Source organism: Protopterus annectens, chromosome 3.part0, assembly GCF_019279795.1.
Source record: "Protopterus annectens isolate FY-2018-M chromosome 3.part0, PAN1.0, whole genome shotgun sequence".
Classification (NCBI taxonomy): domain Eukaryota; kingdom Metazoa; phylum Chordata; order Ceratodontiformes; family Protopteridae; genus Protopterus; species Protopterus annectens.
Genome location: NC_056731.1, coordinates 845,686,153 through 845,712,154, shown reverse-complemented (window position 1 = coordinate 845,712,154; position 26,002 = coordinate 845,686,153). Strand labels below are relative to the sequence as shown.

Here is a 26,002-nt window from a genome sequence, read left to right as displayed (position 1 = left end):
TAAAGATATGGCCCTTCCATACTGCGTATGTTCTCCTATTTTAAATTGCTCCTTACAAAACTGCAATAATTCCTGCAGATGTCTAAATGCTGTTGTCTAACCATTATGCTATCGGACTTTGCACTTTTTTCATCTTTACTTCTACAAAAGTTTGTACTGCACCTGCTTCTCCCTACAACACATTTCTCTGGTTCCTTTCCTGGAAGCATTACTTCAATATTTCCTCAAATAAGGAAGCTTGTTGTCCAGCGTTACTGCACATACTTCAAACGTTTCCTGTATATTTTGTACAAGGTTCTTATTCAACTCAACAACTAAAAAAGATCAAACATGGATTCAAAACATTTTAGATAAAATAAATAAATGCAGCCTACATTATGGAGCCACTGTTCTGAGGTAGTTTAAGATGCTGTTTGATGATCAAGGTGAGTTCAAAAAGCAATGGCATAACTGTTAACTAAAGAAAATTGTTTTTGTCTTTTTTACCATCTGTAGAATTGATCCAGTGGTTTTCCTTCCTATAACCAACTGATCATTTTTTTTCTCACTGGGGACAACAGCCAGTTATTAAGGCGTGTCAGTCCACATGTCATGTGGACTGTCATATCGACATGGCAACCTTGTGAGCTCCAATATGACGGCCATAGGAATACATGCTTTCAAAGTATAAGCAACTTCCTAACCAAGTGATCCCTCAGCCTACAAAGGGGACACACTGGTCTATTTATATTATGGTAATACACCTGCAATCCTGCAGCTGTCACCAATGCAACAAATCAAGGTGCACCCCCCCCCCCTCACCCAGGACTGGTAAACAGGTATCAGATGCTCACTCCTCTCCTGCCTTGTCCACCAAGTTCCTGTAATGCTAGTCAATTACAGGTACAGGTAGGGCTTTATTCCTCTGCACACATGACCAATAATTAAATAGAATGTGTTCACCCATACATAAATGATACTGTGCACCCATCTAGCTTACTATCAGGAAAGCTGACCTGGACAATCTTCTCAATGTAGAAGATCATCTTCCCTAAGATGCCCTTAATCATACTGCAGTAAGTTTTCATGGCTGTGCACAGACAGCCTCACAGACTAAGCAGAAATTTAAAGAAAAGGGTATTAACTCTGTATTCTCCCTACCTGCCTCACCACTCTGGTTGTGCCAACTCTGGTGCTCTATTATCCAAACCAATCTGACCAGATAAAGGCGGCCAAATAACTGACAATATATAGGTGTGGGGCATGCTGTATATCTGGTCATTTAGTTCAGCTGATCCATAATGAGAAGCTCAGAGTAGCTGGAAAACAGACTGGCCCATTTTTAAGGAAAAAATTAACAGGATTACATATTCCTAGGGATATACTTATACTGGTTTGAGTACAGTAATGTGCCATTTCATGCATGTCAGCAAAGGGCGTTAATTTAATTAGGACAGTTACAAGGAGGACAGGGTTTTGTATCATAGCCGCCACCTGAAGCAAGTACAGCAACATACCAACTTTATACAGCCTTAAAAATTAACAGAAGCTAAAACAGAAATGTATCTTATTCAAATACTCAGCCACAGCAGAGAAAGCATGCAGATTAAAAATACTGTTAAGTACATTGATTTTTGTCAGAAAATTAAACTTCAAGCCTGCCCCCCCCCCGCATAAACAATAAAACAAAAACTGCTGACAGCATGAGGTAATGTGCAAGCCTACAGTTCCAATATAATTAGTCTTGCAAGGAGTAACAAGTACTGCAATAAGCAATAAGAAAAGGGGTTAGAACATGCAGGCTTACTTAACTCACCTTACAGAGGTACGAGGTCATTCTCTAAGATCAAAGATGCATGCACAGAAGTAAGAATGTGATTGCAAAAAATGTTTCTTTAAAACTTGGCTAGTACTGGAAAATGGAATGAAAAAGGACACTGGAAAATAATGGCAACATTTATCTTACCTCTCTCTTTGCAAGCAAAACATTTGGTACTATATGTGGTAGGCAGCGACCCAACATTAGAATCACACTCTGTTCGCTTTCTGCAATTCGAGATACCTATGTACACCAAAACAAATAATGTAAACTGAAAGAAATGCTGTCATCCATGTTTTAAAGATAAAGATAATGACATCTAACAGAAATGTACTGTCCACAAACATGAATTAGACTCTATTTCCCTCTATACGCCTTGTAAATCTTCAGGAAATTAGGAAAAAATATAAAAAGCATATTCATTAACCCAGAGAAAAGAAAGCCAGGTCTATGCATTCTTCTCTGGTTAAAGATTGAAAGAATGATTAAGGACAAGCAATGCATTCAGAATGAAGACCTACTGAGGAGCAGTGTCACCAAACCTGACTTGTATGCCTAGGGTGGAGCAATCAAAAATGCTACCAAAGTCATGACACCATCACAGACTTTGTTTTGCTGCATGTTACATGCATTTATCCCTATCCTAAATCCATTAATTCATTATACAACTGATAATACTGCAGCCAATAAGCAAAAATACAGGGGAGAGTCAGCTTTGCAGGTGGTACTTACAGTACACAATATAAGAAAATAACCAGTCTAAACAGCAGTAACTCCACTGAGATAATGTGTCATGACGGAATCACTTTAAACAGAAGTTGAACACCCACACCCTAAAAAAAAAAAAAGTTTAGCAATGCATTGAACTCCTGAATTTTGACATTCTTGTAATACTGGATGCATTTTTTCACAACCACAATCAAGTCTATGATGTGAATGTCAGTTATGCACAACAGCTTACAGCAGCAGTGTTACACCTATAACGTACAGTTGTGTTCACAGATTTATAGGTTTATACTCGGCTAATGACCACCAGGGTCTTTATAAGCCCGGCAGTGCAACCCAACCCAGTTTTGACCTAGAGAACCTTGGACACCTATATGGTGGGGTATGTTAGTACGGAGATAGCTAAGGGTTGCGTGAGACAGTATGTTAACTAGGGATTAATTTACTTACTGTCAACCTCATTACATCAGAGACAAGAGTGTACATCAGAGACATGGGGGCTATGGGAGACACGAGTGAATTTGTGATTTCCTTTCAATGAGCAATGTTCTGTTGGAATAGGGTCAGGGATGAATTCTGCTTCACATGGATGGGGAGCTTATTCCACACTGTGGGGATCCTTTAAGACACAAATCAGTTTCTCCAGCATGCCCTATTTATGTCATAGGCAAAGTTCAGATCCTTGGATCTAGTGTTTCTGGTGCTCTTTGTTTTGCAGATGTGCAAAAGATCCATCAAAGCTATCTCTGAGAATCCCTTATACTTCAGGCATAGCTCACCTCACAGCAAACTGTAGGAGACTGAGTACAGAGATAGTGCCTTAAGGCGATATGTGTAGGACAGGATATTCATACCCTGCATTCTCCAAGTGAGGAAACTTTAAAGGCATTCCAGCTGTTGCAAGTGCTTGATTAGGTACATGCCAAAGGGGCACTGTACTCAGCCCTCATCAGACCCATCACTGAGTAGAGTGGTACTATAACTTCCTTGTACATGGATGTCATGTCCTTTCTTATGAGATGGGCAACACAGCATGGCTTTCTTACTATCTTGGTTGAAGGCCAGACTACTGTCTCCATATGTTCCTAGATCCCAAACTACTGGGTCAACTCTTGTGTGTTTTACTGATGGAATAATTAGCTTAGGTGCATGATTTCCTAAAGGGCACAATAAGACGCATTTACATCCCCCCACTTTTACTGACAATGTCATTCTCAGAAAGGGATGACCTTGATGGTAGTGGCTCATGCCACTAAAAAAAAAAGCCCGCCTCATGTTGCTTTCATTTTTTTCTGAGTTGTTAGAGCAACTACAGTCAATCCCATAAAGTACAGTTAAGTGGAAAAGAATGTTAAAAGGACAATGGTATTTTCTTCAGTATTAACTCTTACAGCAGCTAAACAAACTAGTACATTTGTTTTGCAGTTCATCCTAGTAGACAAAGTGGGAAGTACACAGCTATGACAACGTCTTGCATAACTGCCCAGTCCTACTTAGCTACAAAACTAAATGGTCACTGAGAACGTGTTTAATGCGTGTAACAACCCTTTCTATGTGAAAAAAGAATGTGTCCGTTGCACAGGCTTCTTGTAAGGGGCCCTGGAACAAAAAAAATTCTGAGCTACTGGTTCAATGGGAGTCTGGAGGGCAGCACACTTGTGGACATTCTGTAAAACGATCTGCATGTTCACCCTCAATTTGCAGGGTCTGACTTTGAAGCTGCTCAGGTAATCTGACAAACTGTTCTGGTCTGATGGAATGTTGTGGTGAAAAGCAACATTTCAAGAAAACACTGTTAGCCTGCACAGGAGTAAAACTGTGTGTCTTCGTTTGTTGATGTACAAGGCAGTCGTATTGTCTATCAGTATCTGAAATGTTCCTAGGAACCATAATTGACAGAGGGGTTGAAGTGCCAGAATCACGGTTTCATTTCCATTATTTTTATATGCTTTTTCACCATCCTTTTTTGAAACTTTTTAGAACATGTCCTCAAGCCACTATCTGATCTGTCCATGGAGACATTTTGAAGAGGCATAAGAAAGGGAATACAAAGGTTTTACTTTATCTGAGTGATTCATCAGTGTAGTTCTTTCTTTGCATTTCTTCACGAATGGCAATAGAAGAATGTGGAAAGAAGATGCTGTGCCCAAATGGATTTTAGGTACCAGTGAATTTTCCTTGCAATCTGGCAAACAGGATAATCTGGATGGAGGATAAAATATCACAAGGCTCTCGATATCAAGGATAGCTTTGTCAGTGATAAACATTAGACTAGTTTAAAGGAAGTAAATCCATCATCAGAGATCAGCTGAGATGGCAAGCTAGATACACCACAGAACATGAATGAAGAAGACTGACCTTGGTGAAATTCAGGGTGAAGCCTAGGTTCTGAGAGAGACTGATCTTGAATTGTAAGCCCTGAAGAATTTTGTGAAGGGAAGTAACTTGAATCAGACAAATCATCAAAGTAAGGGTACATGTGGACAGCTTGGAGCCTGTAGAAGGCTAAAATAGGGGCTACATACTTTAATTACGGTCTTAGAGCCGTGGAAAGCTCAATGGACTACAGGTGTCATTCTAAGGGGATCCAGTATCTGTTTATCTGGGATGACATGCTCGACAGACAACGATGCTTTGCCAGAGATGGCTTGCACCTGTCACCCTTGGGATTCCGGACACTGGCTAAGGCTCTTGCCATCCCTATAGTGCCTTTTGTAGGCAAGGTTCAAATGACAGACTCACCACTGTAACAGGCACAAGCAAGCAAAATCTGAGGGCAATGCTACTCAATGCTAGAAGTCTGAACCTCAAAATGCACTCACTCGAGGCACTCCTTAAAATGGAGAACATAGACATCTGTGCAGTGACAGAGACCTGGTTCAAGGCTTCAGAGAGCACCCCTGCATTACCAGACTATATAATTCATACCACACCTTTCAGCCACCTAACCTGGACCGAAACACTAAAGGCGAAGGCGTGTCCATATTCATTAAGGATATCCACACCACCAGGCTAGTTGCTCAGCATAATGCATGAGATTATCCAAGTGCAACCAACTCTGGGCAAGACCGCAATCCAAACTGTAGCTTGCTACAGATCGCCCACCATGCTCCAGGATTCTCACTCCACTTCTTGATCCACTGGAAAATATTACGGTACAACCCAACACCCTAATAATGAGCAATTTCAACTACCCCACCATTAACTGGGAAAACTACTCATGTACCAACTCTTTTGCTCAACGTTTTCTGGAATTCATAAAAATCCAACACCCTGGATCAACTTATCCACAACCCCACCAGGGGCAGCAATATCCTAGACCTGGTCATTACCAACATGGACAACCGGTGTTCCACACCAGAGGTCAATTCCTCATTGGTCAGATCCGACCACAAGCTAATCACCCTAGACATCCACATCCCACCCCCCGATTAGGGAAACATCATAAAAAATTTCTCCAAAGCACACTTCATGCTTCTTAAGACAGAAGTGGCAAACTTCACGACACCCATGCAGACGGACAATAGAGGTACGACTGCTGAATCCTACACTAATGCACTTTATAAGCACTTACACGAGTGCATGGATCGTGCAATCCCTAACAGAACCAAAATGCTATTCTCCAAAAAAGGAAGCCAATCTGGTGGTCCCCTGCCATAAACAAACTCTACAACAGAAAAAAGAAACTGTTGTAAAAAAAAAAAAAAAAAAAAAAAAAGAGTAAAATCCCATGATTGGAGGAACTCCTTGGTCAGCCGCAGTAAAAAGCTGAGATTTCTCATAAAATCCTCCAAAGTTAGTTCCGAAAACAAAATTGCCACTGATTCTAAAAACAACCACAAAGCATTCTATATAGCTATATCAAAAATCTCAATGGCAACACTCCGATCTGCTCTGAGTTACAGGACAATGGCATTAAATATACAGAGCCAACTGATATTGCCAACATCCTGGCAGATAGCTTCAGTGCTAACTTTATCCCCCTTTCATCCCCTAAAGGGCCCATCTCTATACCGGAAGAATGCAAAGTTCCTGTAATCATGGCAGCACAGGTAAAAAAACACACTCTCCAAAGCCAAGAACACAGCATCCATGGGACCTGACACCATCCCAGGCTGCGTTCTTCATGAGCTACAGAACGAAGTAGCACCCCACCTAAGTACCATGTTCAATCATAGCCTCACCTCAGGCTTTGTGCCCACTGAATGGCATACAGCGACAGTTATCCCACTCCACACAGGGGGGGAGCCACTACGGACCCCAGGAACTTCCACCCCATTAGCCTGACGAGCCTGGTCTGCAAGGCTATGGAACATATCATCATGGAACTTATAAACAATGATATTGGTAATCTCCAAACACTGGACCCCACCCAGTTTGGGTTTATAAAAGGAAGATCATGTCTCCTAAACCTGGGAGACTTCTTTGAAGCTGTCACCAAAGCCATAGATGAGGATAAGGTGGTTCACACAGCCTATCTAGATCTCACCAAGGCTTTCGCCACCATCCCCCACTCTGGAATTCTAGATGAACTCACCAAACCTGGTATAAATCCGATTGTCACAAGATGGGTTGCCAACTGGATCACTGACAGAACCCACACTGTGAAAGTAGCAGACTCCAAATCCGACTTCAGACTAGTGACAAGTAGAGTACCACAGCGTTCAGGCCTGGGTCCTCTCCTGTTTGGCATTTACTTCTCAGAAGTACAGCCTAAGACAGAAGGTCTTTGGCTAACAAAGTTCACAGATGACTGCAAACTAGGACCCATAATCGAAACTCCTAACGATGTAGACATCCTACAAAAGGGCCTCACAGAGACAGATGCCTGGTGTCAAAGCCTCAAGCTCAATGCCAATAAGTGCATTGTCATCCCTTTTGGTAAAAACTCTGTACCCATGAACTACCACATAGGCAGTAGTTTAACACCGAAAGTGTGATGAGACCTTGGACCCAGGTGGGCAATAATCTCTCCTTTGATAATCACATTTCCATAGTAGTCAGTGGCACACCTCATCACAAAAGGTTTCTCATTCAGGAAAAAAAGAGGTCATTGCTCCCCTCTACTCATCACTCATTAGTCTCATTACAGAGTACAATGCCTTTTTGGTATGTACCTCACAAGACATATACAACAACTAGAAAGGCTGCAGAAATGCCTCACAAAGAGGATTACCAGCCTCAAACAAATGCCCTACGCAGACAGTCTCAAAAAGCTCCAGCTTTACTCCATCGCATATCACCTACTCAGAGGCCATTTCTGCCTAACATGCAAAGCTATGTCAAACCAAGAGCTGTTGGACATGCTCCACTTAAAGAAATCCCAATCCCGCCGAGCTACATTCTTTAGGGACCTAAACCTTGTCACCACAATAAACAGAACATGCTGGAAGGATAAATTCCTGTCCCAGAGACTTCCCATACTCGAACAAAGTACCTGTCTATATCAAACAATGCTCCTCATTAGCACTCTTCAAGAAAAATCTTGATGACTGGATATGAGACAGGAAAATTCACCCCGTGGATCACTTCTGTGGCTCTGCTCGACAGGGGCACAGGAAAAAAATTTTCTTGGGTGACGAAAGCCAGGGTACCTTTTTGGCTAGGCTTATATAGGAGCTAAGCTGAAAATTCTAGGAGCAGTGGACAGCACAAATGGTAAAGCATAGAATTGGAAGTGACAGCCTGTTGCTACAGACCTTTTCAACGAGTGTACATTAATGGAGGTAAGCATCTTTAGGTCTGGAGTGAATGCATCTTGGCAGATCCCAAGTAGTAATTGTTGTAAACTAAGTATTTTGAATTTTGGGATATTCAGAAACTTGCTCAGTTTTGAATGGTCCAAGATGGCCTAAGTGCCCTCCTTTCTTGGAACTCTATAAGCTCCTTGAGTAGAAGCTGTTTTCCTTCTAACCTGGAGGAACAGGCTAAATAGTTCTTTGGGGAAGTGGTTCCCCAAGGATAGGTGATAACAGACACTCCTGTTCTTTTGGAGGTTTTGGAATGCCTAAGAAGGGTGGGATTTCTCTGAACTGGCTGTGTTGCAGATCTATTTGTCTTTGGTGATGGTTTTCCATTGATTTAGGAAGGAGAATCTTTCAGCCAAGGGTTGGGGAGTGCAGGGGTAATACACAGTCACAGCTGGTCTCTGTGCTGTGTGGGCACTTTGGAGATCCCTGTTCTGCCCAACTGTTCTAGCTGCCATCTCCTGGATTGTCTGGGTCTCTTGCTAGCGGGAGGCTTCCCACAATCTTGTCTAGGGGATGAAATACCATGGTTTTGAGGGGTAATTTCTACTATACCTTGGTATTGGAGACAGATAAAATTCCTTCTCAGTTTCTATTTGCTTTCCTTTCTTACCCATCTTCATGCAAGCTTGTTCAGTTGAGGTTCAAAAGGAATTCTTTGTCTAATGGAACATCCAGTAGTTCAACCTTGATCTGACCTGACAAGGGGCTGGGATGAGCCCTGCATGTCTGCAGATGACAGAAGCTGTGGCAGCTGCTCTGCATGTTGCAACCAAAGCATCACAGCCATATTTTAGGGAGTATCTGGATTCTTGTAAAGCTTCTCTTGCCGTCTCCTGAACTCCCCTTGATAAGGTTCTATCTGCAATAGAGTCCACCATAGCTAGACTTTTGTCCTGGAGATGGAATACAATGGAACTGGCAGTTCAATGTTCTCATTGCAGGGGTGGCAGAGGTATAAGCCTTTCCCCCAAAATCTGTCTAATGGTTCACTTTAACCATCATTAGGTAAGGGATGTCTAGTTGGCACCTTAGGTGCACCTTTTGTGGATTCAGTGAAGACTATGAAGGGATCAGCCTTATGAGTTTTGTAAAGGTGCTTGCGAGATTCAAGTACTCTAAAACCTGTCTGGCTTCATGGTGCAGGTGGTAAAGAATCATTATGTGAAGTAATGCCTTCAAAGACATTATCTAGTACTACATGTACAGGATGGAGGGCCAGTGACCTTGGAAAAGCAAACTTAGCAGTTCCTATAATGGGTCTGAGATCTTTAGAACTGTTTGCCTTTTTGCTTTCCCAGTTGAAAGCCTCCAAATATGGAGGGCATCCCTGAAAGAATGGTCCTCTGGGGTGGTGGTGGGGGGGCTACAGAAACGGGTGTGTCATCGGATCTGAATTTGGATAAATTTATGGTGGAAGATGCCCAGAATAGTACAACTTCTCATCTTATGTGCTTAAGGTATCTGAATCTTCCTGAAAGGCCATCTCCCTGCTTCTTTTAGATGGTAAGGTTTCATGAACATAAGTTTGGAAGAGCTTCCTGGATTTCATAAAAGCCATGAATTCCTGTGCTATTTTTAGGAGGTCTTTTGCTTTAGCCTGAGAAGAAGTGACTGAGGGCAGAGATGAAAAAAAGAAAATAGTATGCTTCAGTTTAAGTGTCCATTAGTAGGGATGACCTGAGGTTGCAGTCATCTGACCATGACTTTGGTTAAAGTTATGTTAGCTGAGGCAGACAGAGCGTTTCCCTTGAGACCCACACCTGAACTTTGGAAACTGAGGCCTGCTGAGCAGCCTCCAAGCCAACCAATGTCTGTGTCGTGGTAACAGTGGTAGGTAGGCCAGAAACCACAATGACGTTCTGAGGTGTTTTTGTTAGAGGGCTCGGGCCTAGGAGTTGCCAGACCAGGGGGCTGCAAAGGCACCTCACCTGGGTCGTTGGTCGACTTAGGGACTAGAGGCTTAGCTTTATTGAAAACATCAGTCTCCTTGATTTTTTTGCCTTTCCATTTCTCTTCAATGACGCTAATGGAAGCTGGTGTTTGCAAAGACTTGGCAGTGGTAGTTGGTTGTGAAGCCATTAGGTGAACCAAAGCCGACGGCTCAATATGGGTGGCTAATACCTTGGCTCCATGTTTGAGGGCTTTCTCAGCACAGTTGGGACAATTACAGACATTGTGGTGAGGGCTCAAGCAGAACAGATAAAATGAGTGAAAATCTTTATGCGGGATTTGCTTCCCACACTTCAAGCAATTGTTGACTCTTTTAAATATTAAATTAATAAAGTAAAATCTCCAATGGAGTACTTATCTGACCGGAAGGAGACACTGGCAAAACAAACTGACCAACTGACTGAGAACATTCTGAACACATGTGAAGCTAAGTGAACTGCTTGGTGAGAAAGACCTGAAGATAGTGCCAACGGACACCCTTCTTATTCCCTTGATGTCCAGGCGTCAGTCTTCTGATGTCCATCAGCTACGGACAATGCAAAGGCTCTGGAAATCAGGCCAGTCGCAGGCTTCTTCCTAGCAGGAGACCCAAGAATCAGTACTGTCAACACTGCCTAAGAAGAACATCAGTAACTCACGACCACTGCTGCATAAACTCTGGCTACAATGGTCAGAGGAAAACTGGTTAAAGATCGACAAAATACAACAGTTGGCCCATCTGAAGAATACTTGCCTAGCAGCAATTAAGCCTTCTTCATCCAAGATAAAAAGACAAAAACAGCTTGTGTGCCTTATACAGCTAAAGTAACCTTTTCAAGTAAACCCAGAGTTGATGGTACATATAAAGGGTATGAAGGGCCCCCTATCCTGGATTCCGCCAGCAGAAAGATAACACATAGATGGACTGATTGAAAGGTGATTCAGACCCCACCGTAGACAGAAAACTTAGGTTAACCCCAAGGCAAACACTTCTTATACTGGACCAAGAAGCACTGTTTGGGGCAAATGAAGGCCTAAGACTCTGATGTCTCTCTAAGTAAAGGACGCCATATATAAAATTACCTAAGAGACAAACTCTACACATCCCACTGATCCAATTGGTTCAAAAGGTGAACTGATAAGCCCATCAATAATGACATCCAAGACCCAAGAAAGGAAGATGGTTCAGAAAAGGGGTCAATACTTGGAGAACACCCTACAGGGACTATCCAGAGTTCTGCTATCCACAGCATCATGATGCAGTGAAATGGCACACCATGCATGTGACTGCGAAATAACTCAGACCCAAATCAAACGGATACATTAAGACAGATTAGGCAGCCCTTCAAATTCACCAGCTGTGGAGGAAGAGGATAATTCTCTGCCTAGATATAGAGCTGCTACCATACAGCAGACTAAAGTATTACAGGTAAAAGACTGTCTAATGGCTACTAAAATGCAGGAAAACTCGAAGATACCAAGGAAATCAATGGGTCCATTAAAACTACCACAGCAAGAAACACATGGCTATTCACTTAATGTATATGAAATGGAGCAGTCTCAAGACAAGCAAGAAATATAAAAACAAACTTCCTATTCTGACTCTGTAGTAGACTCATGCTTGAGTCATGAGTCAGCCAGAGAGAGGGTCTGGGGTAGTAACATCAACTCACTTATTCATGGGAGGAAATGGGTATCATGGAAAAGCCACAACTCGTGATGGAGGTTGGGTACTTCTGCCATTCCACAAGCAAAGTAGAAAGGCACCAACCAGTTTAACCACAGACACACATCCACACCGATATCACTATACATTAAGCATGAGGTGGGACAGAGAGTATAAAAATATCAAAAGAGGATGAGACACGGTTTCTGTTCAGCTTCTGTCCCAAATGACAATGTGGCTTTGGACAGCTACTGATGCAGAGAATGGGGTCAAAAGGATGAGGGCAATCTTGGGTGTCAGGTCAGGGAGGGTGAAAAAAAAACACTTTTCTGCTACCAAAAGATGACAAGGAGGAGTCTTTGTTTATCTAAACAGTGCTAGCAAGTGCAAAATTATGGGGAATGGGGAAAAAGATTATAAAAACCTATCCCTCTACATCAAGGAAACTGCATCCACTGTATTACTCACTTTGGTTATAGAACAGCAGAGCCCAACCACTCAAGATCCCCTTTACTATTCACAAATCAGTGAAAGTTGCCCATTACATCCAAAATGATGACAGCTCAAAACAAGTAACACTCTCCAAAGTTACATGGACCATCTCCACAGTCAAACATTTGGGATGGAAGACATTTCCCAAAATAGTGCACAACAATCTCAGGCAATTACTTGTTTCACTTTAACATCAGCTGGCAAGTTACTTCTGAGATTTAGCACATTAAAGACACACACAAAGAAAAACCTTATTACCTTTCAATGTATTTTCTAAACAGGCTGATGTGGGGGTGGGGTCCCCTTCTAGACAACTCTCTGAAAACAGGTTTCCCCAAGGTCTTGTCTCTAACAGGCAGCCTGATTTGTAGCTCACGCAGTCCGTAAATATGGTCAACTCCTCCAGAATGAGAACTGCTACCACCACCTCACTGTCACACCTACATTAATTCCATAGAATGGAAACAGGTTCAACTGCATTCTTACTTAGTTTATGTTTATTTATTTTATTTTACATTTGTTGACTGGGAAAGTCCGACTAGGTTCCAGAGAGCCTGTTTTCAGCAGAGGCCCGGGGAGAAATGCTCCAGATGTTCCACACTATTACCGGACTGCCTGACCCAACACTGACTTATGAAGCTGTGAAGCTTATACTGCATTCATAACTTCAGTTGAAGAGCTCAGTGTGTGTGTGTGTGTGTGTGTGTGTGTGTGTGTGTGTGTGTGTGTGTGTGTGTGTGTGTGTGTGTGTGTGTGTGTGTTATTAACAGAGCACTGAAGCCTTGTTTTTCTTTTGCATTCCTCAGTTTTATGTTAAGGGGGTGCCAGCTTGAAGTAATGCCCAGGGGTGCCAAATAACCTAGCTACAGTTCTAATCTGACATTAGCAGTAATAGTTCTGGTTTCAAATCCGTCTTCAGGGCTTGAACAGCAAGGACTGTTCTTAGTTCCACTAGGTTTACATACACTACCAGTTTGTTGCTTAATCCCCATGCAAATAAAACTCTCTAACACTCTCAGTAGTTTTAAACCACTGCCTGAACAACATCTTAACCAAGCCTTGTCCTGTACATGCTCATGACAGGGTTAAAACTTTTTTCACTGTACGATACTCCCCAAATACAAAAAAAATAATATTCTCAACCTCTTACTGAAACGACAAACCAATTTTTGTACATAACTGCTGCCTGTACAATCCACCAAGTTGCACGTATGCTTTCTCTTTAGTAACGTCTACCTCTGTAAAATCTTACAATGTATATGTATAACTAACTACTGTTTGCATAAAAATGTAAATAGAAATGTAACTACTGTTTGTGTATAAATGCAAATGCTCTGTGTTTGATTGAAACTTAGTTTAATACCATATTAGCAAACAGATCTTTGCTCCCCGGGCATCTGGGTATTACCCAGTCAGATTTTCCCAGTAAACAAAGACAAAAATGAATAAATAAATAAATAAAATTCATTGCTTTGCACCTGTTAGGACATCAGAAGAGCCTACCAACAAGCCAGGAAAACATCTGCTGTAAAAACTGGTGATCAGCTTAGAAGGGTAAGGAGAAAATCCAGGTTCAAATTGGTAAACATAGGGTGACCACTCCTTCAAAAGAGCTGGCTAACACCCAGACATGACAGGCAAAAGTGATCATACATACACTGCCAGCACACTAGCAGCAGCAGCAGATAGCATGACAAAAAGTTGCACTGCCTGAACATCTGAAAAGCAGTCATTGGTCTCACTCCTGACAGGCTCTCTGGAGTGGGAGTTAAAGGCTTCTTAAGAAAATGAAGAATGCAACATTCACTTTCTGTTCATTCGCCCTGATCTTGTACATCTGTTTTTTTTTACCTTTGCTAAACCCTCATTAGATTTGTGTCTGGGGTTTCTCTATTCATGGCAGTTTCCCCTTGCCAATTTAAGTCTCACTTTTAGTCAAGTACATAGAGTGTGAAAGCATATATGTAATGTATAAAACATGTAAATGAACAAATTTTAATATGGTTTATCTTATTTTGTAATAACCCATGTCTTAAGTGCTGATTTAATAAAGTATAAAGAAGAGTTGGGATCCTTCCCCAATTTCTGCTCACTGTGAGAGCTCAACTTTCATTTTCTTGAATGTTTTGGCAAAAAAAAAAAGTTTCCAATGTCTTTTGTCACCTTTGGCATAGCAACGTTAGAGCGTAAAGTTGTAATGCTGCTTGATGGTGTAAAACAAAGCAACTATCCAGATGTTAAGATCCGCGTCTTGTAAACGCATCTGTCAAGACTTTTGCAGCGGTGCCAAAACAGGAATAATCAGTCAGAATTCCATAAAAAGGAAAACAATCATCAAAATAATGCCTGATATAGAGTCGACGGATGACAAAATACTGCTAAGCTCATTCAAGCTGAACACTGGGAATGATAAGGAAAGACAGATGGGCAGCTGTATATGCCAATACAAGTCACTAGACTCAGCACACATGGTCCCAAGTCAAAAATCAGCTTAAGAAGTTAAACATCTTATGCCTGCACCGATGAGCTATCTGTGCTACCAAGAATCTGAGATCACGGATTCAGGAGTTGGTGGGCCATCCAGACAAGACAGAAATGATCTGGTGCTTATGTCCTGGTCAATACAACTGGGGGTGGAGCTGCAGGGTCAGAAGCCAGAGATTGTAAGAAGTATATTCGCTCAGTTAGTAAAATTTCCAGTTCAGAAAATGGAGAAACTGGGAAGTGTACAGATTACTGGGAGAAAGGAGGGGCATATAATGGCACGTCATTAATATGAGCTGGCACCAGCTCCACTGTAACTCTGCACTGCAGACCTAACGTTAGTAAAATAACCAGGGATGAAACGAATATGGCAATCTAACAGCATAACATTACCCCCTCCCCCAACACACACACACACACACACACACACACACACACACACACACACAAGCATGATGCAGATGCATCCTAGCTCTATCTACTGTATCGTTTTTTTTTTTTTTTTTTGTACTGAATGGAAATGACGAGCTATAGATGTCTCAGCCTACAGATGGCTGTGGGGAAAATCTATAACAAAAAAAAAAAAAGGCTCCAGGATAGTATTACAGCAAATAAAACTATCTGAAAGACTATTACAATATTAAGATTGTGTTTTTTTTTTTTTTTAAAACAAAAAACATCTTTAATGAATTATCATTTGTGCCACAGGCAATCATACATTTATATAAATGAAAACAAACCATATTGCCATTTTCAGATGCAAACATTGTATGCCACATACAGTCATCTATACAGTTAGTCATCTAAGCACTACATAGTTCATTAAATTCCTGCTTTCCCTTAAACTTCATTCCTCCTCCAAAACATGATTCTGCATGTACTGTTCCCACAATTACCATTTTTTCTATGTAATTTGCTCCTACCTTTTTCTAAAGATTCTACTTCCAGTTCATTTATCTCGGTTAGGGTTGCCACCTTTCATTGTGGCTAAAACCAAAGAAAGGCCACACCCCTCACATCACCTAGAAACCCGCCCATTTCCTCCCCTTCTACCATCCATGTTTCACCCATTCTGCGATATCTTCATGGCGTCAACTGATGGGGCAGGCCATCTTTTTCCGTTCCTGATGTTTGCTTTCTGCAGATTTACTATGTTTTTTTTGTAAAAAAGCATAGCAAATCTGCCAATTTAACAAAATTCGATAGTCTGTTTCTTTTTTGAAACAGAATACCGGAGTTTGTGCAGTGTTTTTCGGACTACCAGACAATCTGTTTGATTTCCGGATAGTCCAGAAAAAAAAAAAAAAACGGAAAGGTGGCAACCCTAATTTCGGTTACTGTATTCACGACTTCTAATATGGTTGGTTTAGACTTCGATTTCCATTTTCTAGTAAATGCTTTTAAGGCAGCAGCCAGAATTAAACTCAGCAAGGCCTTACTATTCTTGGGAAATTCAGATCCTGTATCACAGCTCAAAAAATAATTTCCTTAGTCACACCGATTTGTTCTCCCAGTAGTTCTGACAGAGTAGCTCGCAGGGAATTTTTAAAGTCTTTCAACCCATGACGCTCACAAAAATATATTCCCAATTACATCTGTCTTCCCTATCACATCTCCAACATTTGTAATCCACCAGAGGAAAAATTCTATAGAGTTTGCTTGGGGTATAAAAAACACCTACATAAACACTTTCAGCAAAAATCCTAAACCTTCTAGACTGTGTTGCATATATAGAAGCCATACATATATTCTCTCGTTTCTTTGTGAATTGTTTATCCAGTCTCTCCTGCTAATCTTTTATAATCTCCTATGATTCCTATAGTTATCATGCAATATTGTATATATCCTACTGATTATCCCATTTTAACAGCAGCTTCTGTTCTAGATTCAACTAAAAACTCTAAACAGTGCTGGTCTTTCATTTAGGATCCCCTATTTCTTCCTTTTTGCCTATATTCTGATATCAATCCTGGATAGGAAGGCAGTCTCTAACCTGCAGTCTAAATGTATTCTTGGCCTCTTACATTCCATTATCTTTTTCAAATTATTTGTTCCCAGTACCTTGGTTACTCTGCCAGTTTTCTCTAGTGAATTCCAGCTCTCCTCTTCTACTCTGTACCCATAATTGCAGTCATTCTTATCAATATGAAGATCAATGATTGCAGTCATTCTTATCAATATGAAGATCACTGTTATTACAAACACAAAACTTAAAAAGGTTTGATTTTGTTGTTAAAATACACCAAGAACACCATTTTCTCTCCAAATTTACTTCAATCACAAATTCATCCATATGCTTTTGCAAAAGAATTAACACTGATTTTGTATATGGTATACAGCAATGTCACTAAGATTTTTGTCTCCAACTACTATTATAATTTGTATGTGAATTATGAATGCATTCCAGCAAGAATGAGAACTGTAACTTTAAAAGCTATAAAATGTACACACTGACCCATACATTGAAACTTCTCTCACTGAAAGTTTTCATCATCAGCATCACATTTTCAATGGATCTAGCAGGCTACATCTACCAAAATCATCACAGTACTGACTTCAGTATACAAAATGGGTGGCACCCTGAAATGTTTCCCAGTTTCTTCTAAACCCCATCCATCTAATTCAACAACTGCCACAACTACTAGCATCTCTACTGGTTCCAAGGAAGTAGCGCAACCCTGAATATGTTAGAACAGACAAAGGTTGCTGTTGAAGTCTTGGCCCACAGAGGTTACAACAAGCAAGAAGTTCCGCGCATAAATATGTGATGACATTAAAAAGAAAAGAAATACAGCTCTTGCACCTATTTTCTCTAACCAAGTAGATAAGCACACAGAGCACAATATGCACTTATAATATGAACTCCTTAGCTATTGAAAATATAATCTGTAAACACTGGCACATACTACAGGATGTTCCATCACATAGTAATTATATCACTTCACAACCCCTGTTTTCACATAAGAGACACAGGAACTTAAAAAGTATATTATGTTATAGAGAACAACCCAGATTGTGGTTAACATCCAACTCAAGGAAAAAATATACTTATAAATGTGGCAATTGTATACTCTGGAAGTACACTGACACTAGGAAAATTATTAACATTTACAGATTTAGAAATTAGAGCCTATGATAACTGTACCAGAAACCTGGTATATCTAGCAACATGCTGCACTTTCTGTTATACAAGTAAAACAGGTCTGTATTACGGCATCAAAAAAGCCGTTAATCGAACAGCTTTATAAATCGGAAATACCGGTAAGTAAAACAAAACGGAGGTTTAAAAACTGCATATCCAGTCATCTCTCAGAAATTAACAGAGAAGTAGTTACTAATACTTTAAGTAAACAAATTGGAGAAGGGATATACTCACAGTTTTAAATTCCTGACTTTAGAAGTTCTGTATGAAAACATAAGAGGTGAAAATACTGTTCTCAAAACTAAGACAGTGGAACTGAACTGGATTTTGAGGTTTAACGTTTGGTATTGCCCCTCTTAAACCTATACTCATAACCAAGCATGAGTCTGTGCAAATACATTTGTTGCAGCAATATATAAATATTTCGGGAACACTGTAGAATCTCTAATTCCTGAAAACTCGAACCTCATATGGTCGAGCTTATATGATCAAGTTTTCAGAAAATCGAAATTCTAAAGTGTGAAAAAAAAAAACACTAATTTAGATGAATATAACGTTTTTGCAGGGAGCCAAACCCCCCTGCACCCTCCCTACTTAAACATACCATCTCCATGATCGCACTATAGGAGGAAACGTGAAATCTTCCATTCTGCGCTTCTGCATACAGTGCGGAATGGGAGATTTCCCTTTTCTTCACTGAAGTGCAATCTTGGAGTTGGCATATTTAAGTAGGGGGGGTGTGGGAGATGCAGGGGGGCTTGCCCCCCTGCAGAAACTATGTGTTTGACTATTTTTGTTTGGTTTTTTTTTTATTTTTTTGTTTTTTTACTTTACTTTGGAATTTCGAGTTTCTGAAAACTCGATCATATGGTCGCGACCATATGAAGTTCCAGTTTTCAGGAATTCGAGATTCTGAAGTGAATCTGTATATTTCATATGTACGTCAACTGCCTCTTTATAAACTTTATACAAGTTTTTATACCCATTTTTATATTAGATTTAGGTGTTTTTACAAGCCTTCAAGTTTCTTATACGTCTTATTACATGTAATGTTTTTAAGTGCATACTGATCCTTTAAACTGTCAATTGATTTGTGTATGTGACTTTTTTACACTATTTAAACCATTCACTAGTTGATGTAAGTTGTTTTACATGTCTGAGGAAGGCCTTTGGGCGAAAGTTTTATGCTTGTGTACCTGAAATTTATTTGTGGATGTTAAAAGCGTACCTGAAATTTACTTGTGGATATTAAAGGATTTTAAAGTGCAAATACAGTTGGTGTGTCACGGAATTTACCTACGTGCTGGTTTACTTTTTTGCCACTAACCCTGAATAATCAGCACATCCTTCTGTTATGACAACACTTATTAAATTGTAGCAGGGCAGGTAGTTGTTACAACAGGCCCAGTCAAAATCTAATGTTATTTGGAACTCTTACATTACTTTTCTTACAAACTGCGGTGGTGGTGCTACAGTAGCGTTGTCGCCTCACAGTTAGACGTTGCCCGTTCGATTCTCAGTTAGAGCGTCTTCTGTGTGTCGACATGCGTGAATGGGCGTTCCTTCATTGAAGGTTGTGCATTAGGCCTGGCAAGCCAGCATGTAAAAATCTACTGCCAATCATTAGCGGACCGGAGTTCCGCTGTGGCGACCCCTAACCGGGAAAAACAGAAAGACACAAATAAACATTACTTTTCTTACACATTTTCTTACAGCAGATCCACATAACAGGACAGAGTTCTAAGCAGTAACAAACCATATTCTTGGAACACAATGTGAAAGTGAGGCTTCTCCTCTCAAGCTAAGATGTTCTGCAATATAGCCCTGACTGCAGAAATCACATACATTGTGTAAAGCATTCTAAAAGCATGGTCCAAAACCCCATGCAGCAGCAAGACAGATGCATGCTAAGAAGAAATGTATAAGAAAACTCATAATACATACTTAAACACAGTAGACAAACTCACCATTCAACTCAATACCGTACTCATGGGTGATTAACTATCCCATTATAAAGTGGAAATTGTAAACAACCTCAAACTTGCAGGTCCAGAAATTCCTGGAATTTATCAGCACAAACACCCTGAACCAGACAGTTGATACACTCCACAGTGGCATAAACATACTGGATCTGGTCTGCACTATCATGAGAGAATGCTGACCCCCCCCCCCCCAAATATAATGACCTCTCTGATAAAGATGTCACCTTTTAAACAAAAATAAAACCCAGGAGCCCTACACCCCTACTAACCCTAAGATATTTAGGAACCATTTTAAGGCAAATTTCCTACTAAGTGATAACCTGGCAAAATTTCAAGCCCCCCACCACCCACAAAAACCCTAAAAACACTACTACTTATGTGGAACTGTTCAAAGACACCCTGTAAATTCATGTCAATAGACAGACAGCTGTACATACCGAGAATAAGCACAGATTAAACTCAAAAACACCCTTGCGGAATCCTATCATCAGTAGGTTGTATAACAAAAGGAAGAAAGTCATAGCTAAAATTAGGAAAGGCAACATCGAACAGGATAAAAACTCATCAACCTAAAAAAGCAGCTCAGATGACAATTCAAGTCTACCAAAGACAAATTTAAAGTAAAAATCGTTTCCCAGGCCAAGGACAACAATAAGGCCCTCTTTAGCCATGTCCACAACCTCAAAGCCAGTACACAACAATGTAGAGAACTAATTATAAATTACACTATCTGCACACAGCCAGAAGATTTAACAAATCTACTGGCCAAAAAAAAAAAATTCCTCCAATTTACCCCACTCTGCCCCCCACCAACCACATAATATACTTTTTAAGTTCCTGTGTCTCTTGGAGAAAGGACAGCTGTGTAAAATCTTACCATAACAGTAGATGTCCCTCTCTCTTCACTGCTGCAGTATTCTTTACAATAGGGATTCTCTATCAACAGCAGCCTGACATTCGGCCAGTATACCAAAGCCGTTTAGTTGTAAACGGCACGCCATACGTCACATATATGCTCCCTGTGCATGGCCTAGGGTATAGGGACGATATCTGGACAAACCATCCTCAGAACTGAAAAGCTCCAGGAGGACTGACAGTCCAAGGACAAAAGTAGGTAACAAGCACATCCAGAAGGAAAAAGGACCAGCGAGAGGAGGGAGGGAGCGAATACTACAACAGTGAGGAGAAGGACATCTACTGTTATGGTAAGATACTATTGTCCTTCCAAATCACTGTTGCAGTATTTTTTTTTACAACAGGGAGAATGCAAAAGTTCAGGAAGAAGATTGTGAGGAGGACGGGCCAGAAGAGCCCTCTAGAAAGACATGGGGAATGGCCGTGGTCTACAAATCACATCTAGTTTGTAGTGCTTAGTAAAGGTCTGCACTGAAGTCCAGGTTGCTGCCTGAAGAATAGAATTAATATCCAAACCCTTGAAAAAAGCACCAGTAGAAGCCAGAGACCTAGTGGAATGAGATTTAACTGAGGAAGGAAGGCTCTTCCCATGAAAATAATAGCAAAAAAATGGTTTTAGATAACCAAGAAGAAATGGTTTGCTTGGAAAGACAAACCTAAAGACCAAGGATGAAAAGAAACAAAAAGTTGTTCAGCTTTACAAAAAGCTTTAGTCTTATCCAAATAATATCTCAGTTATCTATGCAAATCCAAGGTGTGCAAAACCTTCTCACTAGCAAACTGTGGAGAAGGGAAAAAGTTGGCAAATGAACAGACTGATTAAGAGAGAACTCATTAACCACACTGGGCATAAAAGAAGGATTAGTATGAAGGGACACCCTGTTCTTATGGAAAAGTAAAAAAGGAGGAACAACCATAAGGGTTTGCAGCTCTGCCACCTGTCTGGCAGAAGTAATGGCCAAAAGAAGAAGAGTCTTTCAAGAAAGAATGCTGTAAGGAAGCTGAAGCAGTAGGCTCAAAATGAGCCACAGTCATTTTTTCAAAAACAAAATTAAGATCCCAAGAAGGAGGGACAGGCTTCCTGGGAGGCCTAATGTGAAGGACACCATTAAGAAACTGTTTGGACTCAACTCTAGAGGTTAAAGGGGGGGTCAAAGGCAGACAAGCACAGAGAGCTGATAAATGGGCCTCAACAGAAGAATATGCCAGCCCAGCATTTAACAATTTGCACAAATAAGACAAAGAACTAAGGGAACATCCACAGTAAGAGTATCCAGGTTACAAGAAAGACACCAAACAGAAATCCTCTTCCATTTGGATAAGTAAGATTTTCTAGTAGTGGATTTCCTGTTCTCCTACAAGACCCGAAGCTTGTCCTCAGAAAAAAGGTGTCTGTAGGGATCAAAACCCTATCACCCACAATGTTAGATGAATACTGTTCAAGTGGGGATAGATGAGAGATCCCTTGGTCTGGTGTGAGAAGGTCCACCTTGTGAGGTAACATGTGATGATTGCCCTTGGCAAGATGCAGAAGAGGGAATCAGTGCTGTCTGGGCCAAAAGGGAGGCAGCAGCAACATTTCAGAGCATCCTGTTTCATCTTGAACAGGACGTTTGGAATAAGAGAAAGGGGAGGGAATGCATAAAGAAACATCTCCTTCCGAGAAAAACAGAGGGCATCCACCTTCCGGACTAGAGGGCATGGGACTATGGCACAAAATACAGGAAGATGTCTGTTCAGAGGGGAAGCAAATAGAGCTACTTGAGGAGTACCCCACTGGTGGACAATGTCCAAAAAACATCCATGTGAAGCATCCACTCATGGGATTATGTTATGGACCTGCTCAGAGAATCTGCCACTATGTTCTGATCTGAGCAAATGCAAACAGCCTGAAGGGCCACCTGATACTGGATAGCCAGCTCCCAAACCTGAAGGGCTAACCTGTAAAGGAGGTAAGGCCTTGCCCCCCCCCTTTGATTGTTGACATACCACATCACTGTGGCATTGTCTGCGAGAATCGGGGCCTTGGAAGAAAACGAGTATGAAAAGCCTGAGGAGCCAGCAGACTTATCTCTGGCAATGATGTGGTCTTTTTTTGTCGAAGCAACCAAAGGCTCTGCACCTTCAGAGGGCCAAAGGAGACCTCCATCCCACGTCCGAACCACCTGTGAAATGTTCCGAAGAGGCGACTGGAGGTTGAAAAGGAAGCCCTGGGTTGAGGGGCAACTGATGAATCCACCACTGAAGTTCCAGCTTGAGGCAGGGACAAGAGAATCTAAAGGATGAGAAAGTACAGTTGTGTACCTACCATAAATGTAGATGTTCGAGTGTATTCACTGTTGCAGTCATTAAACTTGGGTTATCCCGCTGACAGGCTACCCGCAGTCGGCCTGAATTCCAAAGTCCTGGTCCGGCGTCGGTTGCTGTCGCCTCTTCCCTGACATCAGTGCGCCAGGGGTATATAAGATGCAGCAGACGCCATTTTCTTCAGTTTTTCTTGCCGCAGATGTCATGTGCCCCCAAGAAGGTAGGCAATACATATTGCTTATAAAAACATACAATAAAATAAAAGCAATACCTTCATCTACAAGCAAATACACCACATAGGTTGTATAGGATAGAGAAGTATAGATAAGCCCCAGCAAAGAAATGAGGATGGAGGGTGGGTAACCTGGACTGCAACAGTGAATACATTCGAACATCTACATTTATGGTAGGTACACAACTGCACTATGTTCATCGTGTTTCACTGTTGCAGTCATTACACTTGGGTTGAATCCCAAAGCTGAGGTAGGGCGACTGGGTCTAAATAGGATTAGGAGCGTCTATGAGACCCTGCAAAACTGCAGTGGCAAAGCCTGCTCTGGATTTAGAATAAAGAGGTAAGTGATAATGCTTGGTAAAGGTGTGTACTGAACTCCATTGTTGCAGCCTCCAAAATTTCCTTGGTTGGTACTCCTCTGAGAAAGGTTGCTGAAGTGGCTGCTGCCCTGGTAGAATGTGGCCTAATATTCTTAGGCACTGACTTGCCATGCTGTGCATAGCAGAAACGAATACAGTGTCCTATCCATTTTGAAATAGTCTGCTTTGAGATAGCCTTTCCTTGTGATCCTGCAGCATATGCTACAAACAGCTGCTCAGTTTTTCTGAAAGCTTTTGTTTTGTCCAAGTAGAAGCGTAACTGCTTGTGTATGTCCAAAGAGTGCAGAAGTCTCTCCCCTTTATTCTGGGGATTTGGATAAAATGTTGACAAATTAATGGTCTGGTTAAGAGCCACACTGGATACTACCTTTGGCATAAATGTTGGGTTTGTCCTTAGAGAAACCCTGTCCAGATGAAAAATGATAAAAGGTTCCACTGCCATTAATGCCTGTAACTCTGAGACTCTTCTTGCTGAAGTTATTGCTAGGAGCAGAGCAGTTTTCCATGATAAGAATTTTATATCAGCTGTATTGGCTGGCTCAAAAGGAGGCAGTGTGAGCTTTTCCAAAACAAAGTTGAGGTCCCATGTAGGTATCGGTGCTCTCCTTGGGGGTCTTATGTTTTTTGCCCCTCTGAGGTACTGTCTTAGCAGTGGATGAGAGAAAATAGGAGGTTCTGTATTGTAATGAGCTGAAATGGCAGAGGCATGGATCTTACTTGATGAGAAGGATAGGCCTTTGTTCAGCATCTCAGTTAAGTATTGTAAAATCTGAGGAATATTTGGAACAAGTGGTTCAAGTCCTTGTGCCTGGTTCCAAGCACAGAATCTCTTCCATTTTTCTGCATAAGATTTCCTGGTGCTGGGCCTCCTGGCTTCCAAAATGACATCCATAAAAGCTTTAGAGAGAGGTGCGTTCTGAGTGGCTATATTATTTGCCATGCAGCCAGATTTAAGGTTCTGAGATGGCTGTGCAGGATCTGATTATTTTGTTGAGTCAGAAGATGAGGAATTTGAGGTAAAGTCCAGGCTGGACCTTGAGACAAGCTCTTTAGGATTGGGTACCAGTGCTGGCGTGGCCAGTCCGGGGCAATCAGAATCATTTTTGGCTTCTCTTGTCTGACTTTTAGGAGTACCTTGGGAAGGAGAGGCAGTGGTGGAAAGGCATAAACCGTTAGGATTTTCCAGCTGAATGATAGAGCATCCACTTTCCATGCTTGTGAATGATAAGTCCTTGTGCAGAATCTCTGTAGTTGGCAGTTGTGAGGGGAGGCAAAAAGATCTATGTCTGGGCATCCCCATTTCCTTGTTATCATGCTGAAGACCTGTGGATCTAGTTTCCACTCGTGAGGGTTCATGAGGTTTCTGCTTAGTTTGTCTGCCAGAGTATTTTTTTTTCCTGGCAGGAATTGTGCCTGCAGGTGTACTTGATAGGTCAGTGCTGTGTTCCACAAAGTCATGGCTTGCCTGCAGAGGGGGTAGGAATGTGTGTCGCCTTGCTTGGTTATGTACCACATAACTGTAGTACTGTCCGTCTTTAGTAATAGTTGTCCTGGATGTAGTAGATCCTTGAAGGCTGTCATGGCATTCTGTACAGCTAGCATCTCTTTTTGATTGATATGAAGATGCATTTGGTCCGCGGGCCACATGCCCTGAATACATTTTCCTGCCATGTGTGCCCTCCAGGCATAATCCGATGCATCTGTTGTTACTGTCTGCCTGGCTGTGTGTAAAGTGAAAAGGCTGTCCCCTGTTGTGGTGACAGGCCAGTGCCCACCATCAAAACTCCTGTTGTAGGCAGGGAATAAGAGTTATTATTGTTTCCAGGCTGTGGCAATGTTGAATCCAAACACTTTTTAGATACCATTGTAGCTTCCTCATATGTAGTCTTGCATATGGAATTAGTAGGATGCAGGATGCCATGAAGCCCAAAGCCTGCAGAATTTTTCTTGCAGGTAGCTGGGTCTTTGTTGCCATCATTTGAAAGTAATGAGTCAGTTGCCTTTGCTTGTCTGGTGTGAGATAAGCCATCTGGGCAGTTGTATTTAAGCTTACACCCAGGAATATTATATCTTGAGAGGGCATTAGTTTTGATTTCTTTTCATTTACTGTGTACCCTAAGTAAATTAGTATTCTTTTTACAAACACCAGATGCTTTAGTAGAATGTACTTGCTCTCTGCTTGAATAAGGCAGTCGT

General features: G+C 41.3%; 1 protein-coding gene across 1 annotated transcript in view; it reads right to left on the bottom strand.

The window, feature by feature from the left end:
* The window catches only part of RELCH (RAB11 binding and LisH domain, coiled-coil and HEAT repeat containing), a gene marked incomplete in the record, with an annotated part of 1,574,926 nt that overhangs the window by 931,799 nt on the left and 617,125 nt on the right, over positions 1-26,002 (bottom strand). Inside the window, 2 exon segments of the mRNA XM_044065183.1 lie at positions 1,796-1,819; positions 1,946-2,041. Coding sequence (XP_043921118.1) covers positions 1,796-1,819; positions 1,946-2,041 — 120 coding nt within the window.